Genomic DNA, 17,142 nt, shown 5'->3' on the forward strand with positions numbered 1-17,142 from the left:
GAATATGCAATTTTTTTTAATTATTATTTATGATGGTACATATAACTGATAATAGTTGTCATGCTAGCATTATAGACCTGATGTCGTGAATATATGAGTAGCAGTTTAGATTCCGGGTAGCTACAGTATCTCACAAAAGTGAGTACACCCCTGACATTTCAGGAACCTTTTTAGTTTATCTTCCCAAGGGACAATACTTTAGAAATTACACTTGGATATTCAGTGGAACCTAGATACTTATAAGTACAAGTGAGGTCACCTTAAGTGATAACAGCTGTATGGCGTGTAACCATGCTAGGGCACATGTCGTATTCATTATGTTCATGTTTTTGTCTGCTTGACAGGACCATACAAATTTGTGTATCTTGTATTAGAGCAGTTAAAATTTGGTGCTTTGAATACAATTCTTTCATACTGACTGGATGTTCAACATGGAACCTCATGGCAAAGACTCTCTGAGGATTTAAAAATGTTAATTGTTGCACTTCACAAAGATGGACCAGGCTATAAGAAGATCGTTAACTTTTGTCTAAAACTAAGTTACAGTACAGTGGCCAGAATCATACAGAGGTTAACCAAGACGTGTTCCACTCGGAACAGGCCTCGCAAGGGTCAATCAAAGAAATTTAGACCTTGTGCTGTGCATCAGTGGCAGAGGGTGGCTTAAAAAACAGACACATGAGTGCTGCTTGCATTGCTTAGAAGTTGTGGTAGTAAGGTCCACTTGTCAGTGCTCAGACCATACGACACACACGGCAACAAGTCGGTTTGCATGGCCATCTTCCCCGGAAGGAAGCCTTTTCTGAAGCTGGCTTACAAGAAACCCTGTAAATAGTTTGCTGAATACAACCTGTCCATGAGCATGAATATCTGGAACCATGTCCTGTGGTCTGATGAGACTAAGATAAACTTGTTTTGCTTAGTTGGTGTGCAGCATGTGTGGGGACGCTCTGGTAAAGAGTACCAAGAAAATTGTTTCTTGCCTACAGTCAAGCATGGTGGTGGCAGCATCATGGTCTGGGGCTGCATGAGTGCTGCTGGTACTGGGGAGGTGCAGTTTATTGAGGGAATCATGGATTCCAACATGTACTGTGACATACTTAAGCAGAACCTGACGCTTCAGAAACTTGGCCGAACGGCAGTTTTCCAACATAACGACTCCAAACACATCGTCAAGATGACAACTGCCTTGAAGAAACTGAAGGTGAAAGTGGTGGTGTGGCCAAGTATGTTTCCAGACCTGCATCCTATTGAGCACCCGTGGGGCTTCCTCAAGCGGAAGGTGGAGAAGAGCCATGTGTCGAACATCTAGCAGCTCCGTGATGTCATTATGGAGTAGTGGAAGAGGATCCCATCAACAACCTGCAGCTCTGAAACAGCTATGGTGAATTCCATGCCCAGTTGGATTAAGGCATTTCTGGATAACAATGATGCTCACACAAAATATTTACACTTTAAACACAGTTTTGAGATGTTCACTTCGGGTGCCTTGCCAGCTATTTAGATAAGAATGGCTGTATATTGAGTTATTTTCGTAGGACAGTAAATCTGTACTGCTATACAAGCTACACATTGACTACTCTAAAATATATTCAAGTTTAATTTCTATAGTATTGTCCCTTGAGAAAATACATTAAAAAGGTTGCTAAAATGTGAGTGGTGTACTCTTGTTAGTGAGATACGGTAAATAAGCTGACGTTCGCTATATTACACTCTCAAGGATGGCATGAAGAAGTTGTGGGTTGGGGCTTTTCCATATTTTGATACTCATGAATATTTATAAGTTTTGTTTTTTTAATGACCAAATCCTCTGAAATATTTTGGTCTAATTATCAGGCAATAAAAATATTATACATTTTATTCTGCACAGTTAATTGTTGCAATTATTGAAAATGATGTGATTTGCAGGACTTTAAAGACATTTCTCCTTTGGTGTGTCTCTCATTTCTTGTTGGAGAAGCACTGACAAACACCAGATGTGAGCAGAGGGACTGGAGTTCATGCTGAGTTTTTGGTTCATGAAAAGCCTTTCTCTGTCAGACGCAGACGATCTCCTCTTGAGAAAATGTTTAAGCAGCTGTATACGTGTTAGGACATTAAGAACTATTAAATCGCAGGTGTTTTGAGTTTATTTAGTAAGAATGACAAGGCTTATGTCTCTCGTCAGAGGCCATGGATTCAGTTCCTTCCTCACAGTGCTGAGTTTTCTGTTTTGCATGTCATTGTCATCGTGTGTGAGGTTTTTGTCTTTTGTCAGATTTTTTGCTTCTTTAAAATTTTCACACTGAATAAGGAGACTGAATATGGTAGAGTTTTTATTTCAATAATGCAATTCTCAATTAACATTAATTAGGGGTGGGAAACTTTGAAGTTTTGTTTGATGCTTGTTTGCAACCATTTTAGGGGAGGTTGGGAGGAAAAAGTAGAACCAACATAGATACAGAAAACATGCGAACCCCATCTAGACACTACCACAAATTAAGGATCCAACCCCGAGGCTCTGATTTGGCTAGATAGTTAAATTATATGATGCTTCCCAGACTAATCTAATGTGCGCATTTCTTTCAGACTGAACGGGCTCTGTAGTGTAAAAAGTGAGACTTTGGAGCCCATAAAGCAGCTCATCCAGCTGGACCTGCGGGACAACCGGCTGACCGAACTGGACCTGAGTGCTGCCTGTAACCTGGACACTCTGCACTGTGAGCGCAATCAGCTAAAAGCGCTCACGCTCAGCGGCTTCACGCTACGTAGCCTATATGCTAACAACAACTGTGAGTACTACTGTCTTTATCTCTTTCTCTCTCTTCTTTTGTTCATTTGAGGGAAAATGCTGTATGTATTATGTTGTATAAAAATTCCTCTTACAGGTTTATCTACGATCAGCATCTATCCCGTTCCTAATCAGTTGGCACACATGGACGTGTCCTGGTGAGTCTATGTGTATAATGAGTGGAATAACATGTTCACATAAGTGTTACAACATTTATCGACATTAACCAAGATATAAATAAATACTTAGCATAGCTCTCCAGAATTAGCTGTTTAATGAGCTAGCTAATGTGTTGCTAACAGTTATGTCAAATTTAAACCAAGCACAAGCAAGCCAGCGAATACTCACGCTAGCGTAAACCTTTAATTAAGTATTTTCTCAGTGTGCTTTGTTTGCACATTATTAAAAATGTCTAATTTTACAGAATCTGAGTAAAACTACATGACAAATGATCAATCACAGCCTTTCATGGTATAATTATTATTATTATATACAGTAATTGGTAAGATTAAATGAAAACACAAGTAAGCATAATTTAGCCTAGCAACTGTTTAGTTAATTTAATACATTTGCAAGTTAGCTAGCATCATGATGGCTTCTATAATTTGGGTAAATATGTATGTTAGATTAGGTTGCCTGGATGATAACATATTAATGGAGAGTGAAGGGAAAGGGAAATTTGAATTGGTTTGTATTAAACTACTGATTTAAATTAATTACTGGATAAATTATTAAAACATTGCTCAAACTGAATTAAAGATTGTGCCTTATTGTTTGTGATGATGGGACAGGAATGTTCTGGAATATTTGCCTGACTGGGTGTGTGACAGCAGAAAGCTGGAGGTGCTGGACGTCTCGCACAATCTGCTGTTGGAGCTGCCGGGCAGGTCAGTGCCGCTTTTTTAAAAGTTTTATTCAGTCGTCTGTGCTGAGGCGCAGCAGTGAGACTTCTGTCTAAGTGTCCATTGTATTAATGCGATTTCCATCGCCAGTGATAAGAGAGTGCAGGACACCGCTGCAGACGATGAGGTCACTCAGAGTTGCAGAGATGAAAATATCAGTGCCATCATTGAAGGCTTTCTGTATAGAGCACTTACACAGGGCAAATAAAAAAAAAAACATTTATTTTTTTGTGGTGCAAAATGTCTTACTGCGATAGAACAATGTTGGTCTGACTTTTTATGCGAGGCAGTTTTACTTGCAAGCTAGATTAATTTGCTTGAATTGTATGGGAATGGCAGAAGTACTGAACCTAACATTTCAGGAAGCAAACAAATATATAAAATAATAAAGAACTCAAAAACTAAAATGAAAGAAAATAATTCAAATTATTTTTTGAGTTTTGATAATTATGGTTTATGAATGAGTTACTGTTTATGCTTGGAAAGTTTACGTCTGGTATTTTGACACCAATTTTCCTGATCAGGAAGATTTGAAGGTCATTATGGATGAGATTCATTAAGCGGTTAATTTAATAAGTAGTAAGTGAGATAAGCCTCAAATATAAATTATGAACTACCGTAATTTCTGGACAATTAAGTGCACCCAAATATAAGCCGCACCCACTAAGATTAGACAAATATTTTTATTTTGAACATAAATAAGCCACACTTGTCTATAAGCTGCAGGTGTCTGCACTGAAACTAATGAACTTTACACAGGCTTTAACGAAAGACAGTGTCTGTAACACGAATTGTATCTAAACAGTAGCCTACCAAGTCATTGTTCACTGTCTTCCTCTTTCCCTTCACAACAATTTCTCTCGAAGGTTTTTTCTTTTGTCATTGTTATGCGTTCAAAATCACCACCGGTGAAGGTTTTCTCCCGATGCCGTGCAGCTCAGAACAGAGGTGAAGTGCTTGTTTTCATGCCCGGTTGTTTTCAGCGTGACGAATGATTCGCATTTCCTGTACACAGTCCGAGTGAGCGGCAGGTTAAACATCAGAGGAACCTCATCCATATTTATAATGTGGTGCGGCCCGATTCAGTGGGAGCGCATCTGATTTAATATAAAGAGTTTCATTGGTTCACCTGAACCCGCTCTGCAATTTCATTGGTCTAATGTTATGGGGCTCAGTTTTTTGCCTTGAATATTGTGAAACCGGGAAAAAACCAGGAAAAAATCCATAAATTAGCCGCTTCGTTGTTTAAGCCACGTGGTACAAAAAGCGTGGGAAAATAGTAGTGGCTAATAGTCCGGAAAATACGGTAATATACTTACAAAGTAATTAAGTAAGGAAGGAAGGACGGATAAAAGGAAGGAATTTCTACTACAAATAATATAACTATACAGAAAACAGCATCCAGAAAACTCCAATCACAATTACAGTGAGCAAATTCAACAGCTCGAATTCCTGCGAAGTGTTAACATGAAGCCCGTAAATACAACATTCTAATGTGTGACTTACGAAAACCACAACCAGAACTTTGTAGAGGATGCAAACACAGCTTTTTATCACCACAAGCATATCATGTAACTTCTGCTTTCACTTTTCAGCCTTTAATCAGACTTCCAGGCTAACAATTTTACACTTTGAAAGTGGTCTTAATATGCTAATGGGTTTACCTGTGTTAGTGGAGACTGGGCTTTGGTTTCAGAAATGATGAACATGGTGCCTTTCTCCTCTGTGTTTTCGACATTAGATTGCTCAGTGGTCTGAGTCTGAGGAAGCTGCTGGTTGGCAGTAACTCGTTACAGCGTGTGCCTGATTTCCTAGATCACATCCCTCTGGAAACCCTTGATCTGCAGCACAACAAGCTTACTGAGCTCCCGGAGAGCTTCTTCTCCAAGGCCTTAAAGTAGGTCTCTCTCTCTCTCTCTCTCTCTCTTTCTTTCTCTCTATGTCTTTGATTCTGTCTTTCTCTCTCACTCTCTTTCACCTCAGTGGAAAACAGTGAAAAACAGAAAGTGGAGTGAAGACGTGTGTTTGTCTTCTATTTCTTTTTTCTATGGTTTTGCCTGTGTCGCTCCCTCACCTCCTGTCCTCGTGTCTGTCTTTTATCTCCCCATTCTATTTCCCTTTCTGTCTTTTTCTCCTCCCTCCCTCGCTCCCTCCCTCCCTCCCTTCCTCCATTTATAATTCCCTCTCTGTTTCTTTCTATTTAATATATTTGTCCCTTTGTCTCTCTCTCTCCCTCTCTCTCTCTCTCTCTCTCTCTCTCTCTCTCGCTCTCACTCTCTCTTTCTCTTCACAGTACCATGCAGAAAGCAGAGTAAGGAATTTGTTCCGATCTTGCCATTGAAAAATGTAATCCACTCCGGAGCTGCTGGAATTAGTTCTCGCGTGTTAGCGTGGGAAAGAAAGCAGTCGTGGGGTGTGGTGGTGTAATACGAGCATGTAAAAGTAATTTCCTGTGGGCGAGGTCATCGGTCAGTCAGGCTTTAACAGAACCAAATCTTTAATAACCATGTCTTTAGCAGCGTGGAGTCTTTTAGAGCATCTCCTCTTCTTTAGATGGAAGATTTTTTTTTTTTCGATAAGTGGTTTTATATCATTAAGTGATGTGAGCCTATCGATTTTGCTGTTTCTGTCCTCTCTCTATTTCATCCTGAGATCACTGATGAGATGCTGTTACATTACAGCCATTATTGCAGTGTATAGTCGATATATAATTGTCTTTCCATTAATCTTACTCATCATGATCATGCTGGATATTAGGGTACTACAAGTCAAGTCAAGTTTATTTGTATAGCGATTTTCACAACAGACATTGTCTCAAAGCAGCTTTACAGAAAACAACAGTGAAGGTGAATGGTGTGCGTTTGTCCCTGATGAGCAGCAATGGAGACTGTGGCAAGGAAAAACTCCCTTAGATGATATGAGGAAGAAACCTTGAGAGGAACCAGACTCAAAGGGGAACCCATCCTCATATGGGTGACATCAAGAGTTTGATCATAAATCTTTCAACAATACAGAACACTGGAGAGAGAGAACTAACATGAGCACTGAAGTATAAGATTATAAGTGAATGTTCTTTCTACAGTCTTTGGTATAAAAAGCTCAACATTTGTGATCATCATAGATCCAGCATCAGCTTCTCCATGCCAGGGCCTTTAACCACTCTGCATCTACTTCTCCATGATCATCCATAGGTCCATAATCTTCACGAGGTGGGACGTGACTGGAGCTGGCCAAACCTCAGGATGCCTCGGGATGGGGAGAGAAAGAGAAGCAGTGGAGAGGAATTAGCATAGCTGCTGTTCATGATATTAACAGCACAAGTTGATAATGTGCATGTGATCATATATTCTGGAGCACAAGGTTGTGATGTGATGTGTGTGATGTGTGTTATGTGTAGGCTTTGCTAAAAAGATATGTTTTTAATCTACACTTAAACTGGGAGAGTGTATCTGGACCCCGAACATTGTCAGGTAGACTATTCCAGAGTTTAGGAGCTAAATGTGAAAATGCTCTACCGCCTTTAGTGGACTTTGCTATTCTAGGAACTACTAGAAGCCCAGAGTTTTGAGATCTCAGGGAGCGTGACGGATTGTAGCGTGTTAAAAGACTGAAGAGATACATGGGAGCCAAACCATTTAGTGCTTTATAAGTGAGTAGCAGTAGTTTGTAGTCTATTCGAAACTTAACAGGAAGCCAATGTAGGGACGATAAGATTGGGGTTATATGATCGTATTTTCTTGACCTAGTAAGAACTCTTGCTGCCACATTCTGAACTAACTGAAGCTTGTTTATTAATGATGCAGGACATCCACCTGCATCCATACAAAGATATTTAATTTTTTTTGTTTTTTGTCTCTTTTCTCTCAGTTTAAAATACCTGAATGTGTCTGCCAATTCGCTGGGGACAATCCCGCTAAGTAGCCAAACCGAGGAGAGCCTCAGCACCCTCCAGGAGCTCTACCTCACCGGGAACAACCTGACCGAAAACTGCGCCAACCTGCTGGTGGGACACCAGAATCTGCGGGTTTTACATGTGGCCTATAACCAGCTGCTGTGTTTCCCTGCAAGGTATCGAGACCATAGAGTTGGGTGATACAGCAAAAATATCAAATCAGCAAAGTTTCAGTAGAGCTGCATTCTGAAAACATTATGAAAAACTATTAGCATGCGAAAAATACAAAGAGATTTTAATGCCTAATGGACTACACATGGTCTCGGAACTACTCTACATCTTTAGTTCAATTACAAATACTTAGATCTATGATTATGCAAGAATATATATGAAATTACACATTATAAAATGACATACACACCTCTCTGTCAGCTCCAATAACTTAATATCACTAAAATTATTTAGACACTTTAGACAGTGTCGGTGTTGTGATTCTATTTACTCAGTGTCAGTAATGCTTGATTTAAAAGAAAGATGGAAGAAAGAAACGGGAGCATTTTCTTATTTGAATATATGTATAGCTGCTTTTAGTTTATATAAACTCCTATTGATATATACAATGAATGAAATAACCTCATAATTAACAGCTTCTAAAAGTGACACGTCAGTGTATTTTCTTCTTAGTATTGTATATTTATGTTTGTTTCCTCAAAAGTTACATTCAGTACTTTTGGCACAAATGTAATTCCATAGAATTATAGCCACTACCTGGAGACGCTGTTGTAGGAATTTACAACATTGCCCCAGACCTACCAACTTTTTTTTTCCCCCAAAGAAGCTCACATTTTTATGTCAGTGAACACTAATTTGAGTTATCATATAAAAAGAAAAACAATCCAAAAAAGGAAAAAAAAACAGGAAACTAAAAGGAGACAAAGTTTTGAAGCCCAGTTAGTAACACACCAGTTAGTATCACATTAGAAATATTTCAGTTACAACTTTCCTGCAAAAAAAGTTTTGATTTTCAATACAATTTTATCAGTATGTTTCTAACAGTGGTGGATGAAGTACACTTGAGTAAAAGTAGAGATAAAGTATGTAAAATATGACTCCAGTAAAAGTGCTCCCTTTAAACTTTAACTTGAGCAAAAGTACAAATGAATTTGCCTTTAAATGTAGTTAAGTATCCAAATACTGTGATTTGTTATGGCTATAATCCCTTATTATAATGTTTTATCACAAGACTCTTTCTTAATTTACTTTTATTATTATTAGAATGATATTATTGAGTCAAACACTGGTTAATATTAAATAAATTATAATGAGCCCAAAACCTCATTTTCAATGGCTTAAAAAAATATAAATAAATGTTCTTTTTGCTGTTCAACTCACTCTGAACTGTATGTTCGTGCTAAGTAGGTACCACCAAGCGGCAATTACGGTTCTAGCTTGAATGACACCCTGAGTGAACCACATTATCACCCAACATCTTCCCTGTTGATATGTTTCAGCTTTGAAAAAGCTTATCTCTGCTTCAGCTACCATCACTGGATGAGGAAAAACATATTCTCAGAGCAGTCCACAAATTTGGATACATTTCTGAGAACATTCATGTAGAAATATCACCCAAAAATGCATTTATTGCACAATTAAATACATAATGCACAATTTATCAAACTCTCAGGAACAATAACCATAAATCTCCTTGGCTAATTGTAGCCATAAGATACATATAACATCTATATCCTGAAAATATGTCTTTTAAATTATCAATTTAAGCTGAACTGGAGATTTCCCTTACTCACCTCAGTTCAGGACCTTTTCAGTGCACAAAAAACCTTTCTGACATCACCTCAATGAACGGTAACCAATTTAACTACAATCCAACTAGACCAGTAAGCTGTAATTGTTTTGTTTCTTCACACATTATGCTAAAATACATACTATAAATCATAATGTTAATCATAATCCGCCCCTGAGAAGATGTACTCTACACTGATTTGTGGCTCGCTGCCCACTTAACCAGTTAAGTTTTTATTTACTCATAAATAAAAAGGAACAACTGATAGTGAAATATCACTGATAAATGGTATTCGACTTTAAAATCTAGTGAAGTAAAAGTAAAAGTCTTCCCGAATAAAAATACTTGAGTGACGTACAGATATGAGAAAAAACTATTAAGTACAGTAACAAATTACATTTATTCGTTACTGTCCACCACAGGATTCTGACATAGCTAATGTTAAACATGATAACTCTGCTCCTGAAAATTATTTGTCAAATATGTTTTTTTTTTTAATACAAAAAAAAAGGCAGAGAGATTTGATTGATTTTTACTGTTTTTGATTAGACGGCCAATTGTTTTTCTTCAGGAATTTTCACATCTACATTCTCTTCTCAGTAAGTTGAGCAAGTTGGAGCTTCTGGAGGAGCTGAACATGAGTGGCAACAAGCTGAAAACTGTCCCCTCCACCGTGTCCAGCTGTAAGAGACTTCACGCCCTCATCTTACACTCCAACAACATCAGTGTCTTCCCTGAAGTCCTGAATCTGCCTGAGATAAAGGTCAGTGTAAGACATGTGCAAGAAAACACAGACATGTCACCAAACCCAAAAAGCTTTAAACACTGAATGAACTTTTTGAATTGCTGCAGAGGTGTTACCTTAGATTTGAATCTGCCAGGATGTTCCTGTAGGTGGAATTAAATAAATTACACAAAATAAGGTGTGAACTGAAGTGGACAAACGTGAAAATATAAAGGAGTTTAACATATTGTGTATGAAAAAATGGACTAAAATCATCTATAATTTTAGATATTACACGAAGATGTCTGGTGCAGTTAATGGGCTTAGGGAAAACTTGTTTCAACCACATATTCAAACTGGTGTGATGGTTGCACAGTGTTTTTAACATGTCAAGTCAAGTTTATTTCTATAGCGCTTTTCACAACAGACATTGTCTCAAAGCAGCTTTACAGAAATCAACAGTTAAGGTGAATGGTGTGCATTTATCCCTGATGAGCAGCCATGGTGACTGTGGCAAGGAAAACTCCTTTAGATGTAATGAGGAAGAAACCTTGAGAGGAACCAGACTCAAAAGGGGAACCCATCCTCATTTGGGTGACATCAAGAGTGTGATCATAAATCTTTCAACAATACAGAACACTGGAGAGTGAGAACTAACATGAGTACTGGAGTATAAGATTATAAGTAAATGTTCTTTCTACAGTCTCTGGTATAAAAGTAGGAGCTACTGAGCTCAACATTTGTGATCATCACAGATCCAGCATCAGCTTCTCCATGCCAGAGCCTTTAAACACTCCAGGAGGTCAAATGTCAAAACCACACATGTAGTGGAATTCAAATGGCACTGGTACGTCTCTAGATGGTTCGGAATGTTTGCGAGTTCGGCATCTACTTCTTTAAAGTCTATAATCTTCACGAGGTGGGACGTGACTGGAGCTGGCCAAACCTCAGGAAGCCTCGGGATGGGGAGAGAAAGAGAAGCAGTGGAAAGCAATTAGAGTAGCTGCTGTTCATGATATTAACAGCACAAGTTGATGTGCATGTGATCATATGTTCTGGAGCACATACATGGGGATTTATACTGTCTGTATGTTAAAGCTTGGAATATTACTTATTATATGTGCTATTGATAAAATAATTAGCTACCCAGTTTGTTTGTTTATTTACACAAAAATAATGATACTTGTTGTGGAAGAGCGTATGGGTCGAGAAAAGGAACGCCACAACAGGACAGTTTCAGAATCAACAAAGATTTCTTTATTTTATATATTTGCTCTGTGCTCAGTGCCTCAGTCACTCGTTCTCCGGAACACACACACACACACACACACACACACATCCTCACGCTCCTCCTTAAATGCTCCCTCCGATCACTGCAAGAGAGAAAACACTCATTAGACAGAATTCCCTTTAGGTGAGGCATTCCTGTGTCTACCTGCTCCCAGTCTCGCCCTCCATTCACAAACCGGCGCTCGGCCACGCCCCCGCTGCCACACTTATTATCATGTTAATAAATAAACAAAAAGTTAAACAGATAAATAAATAAACAGTATACAAGCAAATTAATAAATAAATATTGTTATGATGATTGTTTTAATAATGCTTTTTTGTTTATTTGTTTATGTAAAACAATGGAATGAAGTTTTAGTACAGTTAAAAAAAAAATTTATTGCATTAGAATTTATTTAAATGTATAGGGATTATTAAAATTTTAGCATTGCAAATATTTTTGTTTTTATTTCTCTATCATTAATATTTATTCTTCATCATCTTGCTGACTGATATTTTAAAACTGTAGGCATTAAAAACCATTTGTGTGTGTGTGTGTGTGTGTGTGTGTGCGTGTGTGTGTGTGTAGCTGGTGGACATGAGTTGTAATGAGCTCACTGAAATACTGCTGCCTGATTCGGTCCCAGCCACTTTGCAGGAACTCGACCTGAGCGGGAACAGCAGCCTAATGCTGGAACACAAAACCCTCAACCTGTTCAGGTGAGTCATCACACCAGTGCAGAGGATACGCAGTTTACTACACAATATAGTACAGATTCACTGATTGGTCACAGTGAAACCGACCAGTTTTTGTGAACTGTGTTGCGTTCAAATAAAAAGTTTTTCTGTGCTGGAAGAAAATTTCACATGAATTAATCACTTTTGTTGTTCTATTTATTTTCCTGACAGTTGTTGACATGCTGTTATAAAAAATTCTCTCAAGATATTTGATTATTCTGCTTCTCATTCTTGTTTCCGAAAGATCTAAAACTCAGATATTGAAAAATGTTTTATTTTACCTGATTTTCTTTCTTTTTTTTTATCTAAGATTGTTAAAGAATTACAAATTCAGATTGAGATTCTATTCAGACTAATGTCTTTTCATACTAAATGTCTTTCTGTCAGTCATATAACTACTCTAAAGCTGGACCAGAAGCCATCTCTGAGCGTGCAGGACTCGGAGGGCTCGTGTGTTCTCTGGGATCACGGCTACGCTGAGATGAGTGGCCAGAGGAACAAGTGAGCAGCACTAAGCACTAATTAATTCTACAAATGATCAGTGTTAATCTCTCAGTGTGATAGCGGTGTGTTTCCTGCAGGTGCTCAGAGTCACCTCGCTGTGAGGTTGCGATGCATTGTGATGCTCTGTGGATGTAAAGATTTTTCAAGTTTAATGAGCCATTAATCCTTCGACCCAACTCAGAGGGTTATAACCGCCGTTCTGTCTCTGCCGTTTTTTTTCCCACTGTTTGCTTAGTATTACATCAAAATGGTGTTGAATGTGCAATTCTGATTGGTCATGAGCTGATGATTAATTTGCTTTTATGATAGTAGTGCAGCTGCAAATCACATATATACCAACATGGCCATTCTTATTGTCATTGTCATATGGTATCATTTGTAAGGAAATGTAAAGTATTTGTTTTTGTTATGGAACTTGTTGGTAGTTTCAGCGCTTTGTAACAGTCAAAGTTTTGAAAAGCTGTAACTTACTATTTTTTGGGCTTGAGGATTTACATGATAACCTTTAACTTTTAACTTCACTAGAGAGGGAAAAAATTATTAAATGTAACTATAAATTGAACAATATGTTGCTCCTTAATAAATTATATTTAAAAAAAATAAAATAAATAATAATAATATAATTATATTAATTGGGAAATAGCTGTTTGGTAAGAGTTATTCATGTAAGACAAAAAGTTTTGTTTAAGTCTGAGATTTTTGTCTTGATATTTCAGGTTGTGTGTGTCCGTGCTGGCCATGGATCGATTCAGGGATGGTGTGGAAGCGGTTTACGGGATTTTTGATGGTGACCGGAACGAGGAAGTGCCGCGGTTGCTGCAGTGCACCATGGGAGACGTACTGGCTGAAGAGCTTCAGCATAGCTGCTTGGACAGCGTGTATATGTGCAACACATTCCTAACATCACACAGGTACACTAACAGAAATATATATATATATATATATATATATATATATATATATATATATATATATATATATATATATATATACAGTGAGGAAAATAAGTATTTGAACACCCTGCTATTTTGCAAGTTCTCCCACTTAGAAATCATGGAGGGGTCTGAAATTGTCATTGTAGGTGCATGTCCACTGTGAGAGACATACTCTTAAAAAAAAATCCAGAAATCACAACATATGATTTTTAAACTATTTATTTGTATGATACAGCTGCAAATAAGTATTTGAACACCTGTCTATCAGCTAGAATTCTGACCCTCAAAGACCTGTTAGTCTGCCTTTAAAATGTCCACCTCCACTACATTTATTATCCTAAATTAGATGCACCTGTTGGAGGTCGTTAGCTGCATAAAGACACCTCTCCACCCCATACAATCAGTAAGAATCCAACTACTAACATGGCCAAGACCAAAGAGCTGTCCAAAGACACTAGAGACAAAATTGTACACCTCCACAAGGCTGGAAAGGGCTACGAGGAAATTGCCAAGCAGCTTGGTGAAAAAAGGTCCACTGTTGGAACAATCATTAGAAAATGGAAGAAGCTAAACATGACTGTCAATCTCCCTCGGACTGGGGCTCCATGCAAGATCTCACCTTGTGGGGTCTCAATGATTCTAAGGAAGGTGAGAAATCAGCCCAGAACTACACGGGAGGAGCTGGTCAATGACCTGAAAAGAGCTGGGACCACCGTTTCCAAGGTTACTGTTGGTAATACACTAAGACGTCATGGTTTAAAATCATGCATGGCACGGAAGGTTCCCCTGCTTAAACCAGCACATGTCCAGGCACGTCTTAAGTTTGCCAATGACCATTTGGATGATCCAGAGGAGTCATGGGAGAAAGTCATGTGGTCAGATGAGACCAAAATAGAACTTTTGGGTCATAATTCCACTAAACGTGTTTGGAGGAAGAACAATGATGAGTACCATCCCAAGAACACCATCCCTACTGTGAAGCATGGGGGTGGTAGCATCATGCTTTGGGGGTCTTTTTCTTCACATGGGACAGGGCGACTGCACTGTATTAAGAAGAGGATGACCGGGGCCATGTATTGCGAGATTTTGGGGAACAACCTCCTTCCCTCAGTTAGAGCATTGAAGATGGGTCAAGGCTGGGTCTTCCAACATGACAATGACCTGAAGCACACAGCCAGGATAACCAAGGAGTGGCTCTGTAAGAAGCATATAAAGGTTCTGGCGTGGCCTAGCCAGTCTCCAGACCTAAACCCAATAGAGAATCTTTGGAGGGAGCTCAAACTCTGTGTTTCTCAGTGACAGGCCAGAAACCTGACTGATCTAGAGAAGATCTGTGTGGAGGAGTGGGCCAAAATCCCTCCTGCAGTGTGTGCAAACCTGGTGAAAAACTACAGGAACCGTTTGACCTCTGTAATTGCAAACAAAGGCTACTGTACCAAATATTAACATTGACTTTCTCAGGTGTTCAAATACTTATTTGCAGCTGTATCATACAAATAAATCGTTAAAAAATCATACATTGTGATTTCTGGATTTTTTTTTTTTTAGATTATGTGTCTCACAGTGGACATGCAGCTACAATGACAATTTCAGACCCCTCCATGATTTTTAAGTGGGAGAACTTGCAAAATAGCAGGGTGTTCAAATACTTATTTTCCTCACTGTACATATATATATATATATATATATATATATATATATATATATATATATATATATATATATATATATATATATATATATATATATACACCCAGTAATCCCCCGTTTATCGCATAGGTTACGTTCCAAAACCGCTCATAATAAACGAAAAACAGCGATAAACGGACACCACCCCAAAAATTATATTTTATGCATACAGTACTATACTGTATTAACATTTAACTTTATTTTATAATTACTAAGTATATTTTTATTAATTAATTTCATTATTTCAACATAAAACTTCATTTAAACTATTACCTATAAGTTGATTGGTCTACCGTGCTATCGGGGAGAGACCAGGAAAAATCAGAGAAACAAATTAGTTATGTGGCAAATGCAATTCTGCGATAAACCGGTGGCACGAGATTCGAAAGGGGGGGGACTACTGTATATATATTTTATTAGTAGTATTATTGTGTTTTATTTTTAGGAATATAATTTATATTATTTATTTATTTATTTATTTATTAATATGGTGTGGGACATATTTAATTTAGATCTCAATAACTTTTATTCAGGTTGCAATTATAAATATAAATTTGTTTTTGATAAGATTGAAGTAAAAGCTAAATAAAGTCTAGACAGAAATTATCTACATAATTTAGATATTTTTTTTATGCATCTCCACAGGTAAACACTGTACATGTTTAAAAGAACTTTAAAATAAAAGGCATTACTGCCAACCAACATTTGGTTTATATGCTATCTATGGTATCTAAAATAATCAGCACACAGTAAATGAAACATAATCCCTGGAGAAACTAAAAGAGGAAAAATTAAAAGATGTCCATACACAGTAGAGAATTCTGGAAATTAATTGCTAATGACCAAATAAAGTTATAAATCAGGCTAAAAATTTACAATTTCCATCTGATTTTTTGTTGTGTAACTTGAGTGTTTATATATAACCTGTGAATGTAAGAGATAATCCAATGCACTAGGAGGAGGTGAATAATGGCTCGACGTGAAGCGGAGGGCATAAAATTGGTGTTACTCACACCTAGCCGTTGATTATCCAACTTGTACCATGATTACTTTCCTGCATTAATAAGCAAGAGCTTTACAGTGCATAACCAACTGATTATAAATAAATGCTTAATTTTCATTAGTTATGTCATATGTAGTTCGTTAGTTCTAGAATTCTAAATGACACACAGAGATAAAGTTCTGCCATAAGATTATATTTTTCTTTTTTCACATTATTATTAGGGCCTGAGCACAGAGGAGCAGGCCAGAATGTGCAAAGCCCTATTGTTTTTGTTAGAGTTTATCTTTTTTTTTTTTTTTTTTTTTTACACACATGGGCCATTTGGGGCCCCTGAATATGCTCGAAAACTCTTGAAATTTGGCACACACTTCAGAGTCGTACGGCACTAGGCCCGGGCAAAGGCTGAAATACAGGCTCTGTAGCGCCCCCTGTAATGCAAAAACACACATTGGTGCACAGATCGGGCAATTATGTACGCACATGCATGAGAGTTGGTACGCATATAGAGCTCATCGACCTAAACAACTTTCGCCTTCAAAAATATGAGCTCCGCCCAACAGGAAGTCCACCATTTTGGTTTGTTTTATAGGTGCATGCGGTGAACTTTTAAATACTCCTCCTAGGGAATTCATGCAATTGACATCAAACGTGGTGAACATGATGCCGAGACATTGCCCTTGCTAAATTGCGAAGGGATTTTTGATATCTCGAACGGTGCTGCCATGGCGAGGTGACAAATTTATGGCGAATTCAGAGAAACAGGAAGTGTCTAATATCTAAAGCAAAAAATGTCTTATTGGGATGACACGTGGTGTGTATGTTCGGCCAAGGATTCCGATCGCATCGATGTGCCTATTGTGAATCTCAGACGTAGCGCCACCAACAGGCGACAGGAAGTGTGTCAGTCACAAAAGG

At 38.0% G+C, this 17,142-nt stretch overlaps 1 protein-coding gene across 1 annotated transcript in view; it reads left to right on the top strand.

Annotated features, from left to right (window-relative positions):
* phlpp2 (PH domain and leucine rich repeat protein phosphatase 2) overlaps positions 1 to 17,142 on the top strand; it is a 52,236-nt gene that overhangs the window by 27,529 nt on the left and 7,565 nt on the right. The window contains exons 9-17 of the mRNA XM_083558388.1: positions 2,569 to 2,771; positions 2,868 to 2,928; positions 3,562 to 3,657; positions 5,414 to 5,569; positions 7,540 to 7,740; positions 9,966 to 10,128; positions 11,948 to 12,078; positions 12,484 to 12,597; positions 13,317 to 13,511. Of these exons, the coding sequence (XP_083414514.1) occupies positions 2,569 to 2,771; positions 2,868 to 2,928; positions 3,562 to 3,657; positions 5,414 to 5,569; positions 7,540 to 7,740; positions 9,966 to 10,128; positions 11,948 to 12,078; positions 12,484 to 12,597; positions 13,317 to 13,511 (1,320 nt within the window). The remainder of the gene's footprint in view (positions 1 to 2,568; positions 2,772 to 2,867; positions 2,929 to 3,561; positions 3,658 to 5,413; positions 5,570 to 7,539; positions 7,741 to 9,965; positions 10,129 to 11,947; positions 12,079 to 12,483; positions 12,598 to 13,316; positions 13,512 to 17,142) is intronic.

This window comes from Silurus aristotelis, assembly GCF_946808225.1.
Source record: "Silurus aristotelis genome assembly, chromosome: 13".
Taxonomy (NCBI): Eukaryota; Metazoa; Chordata; class Actinopteri; order Siluriformes; family Siluridae; genus Silurus; species Silurus aristotelis.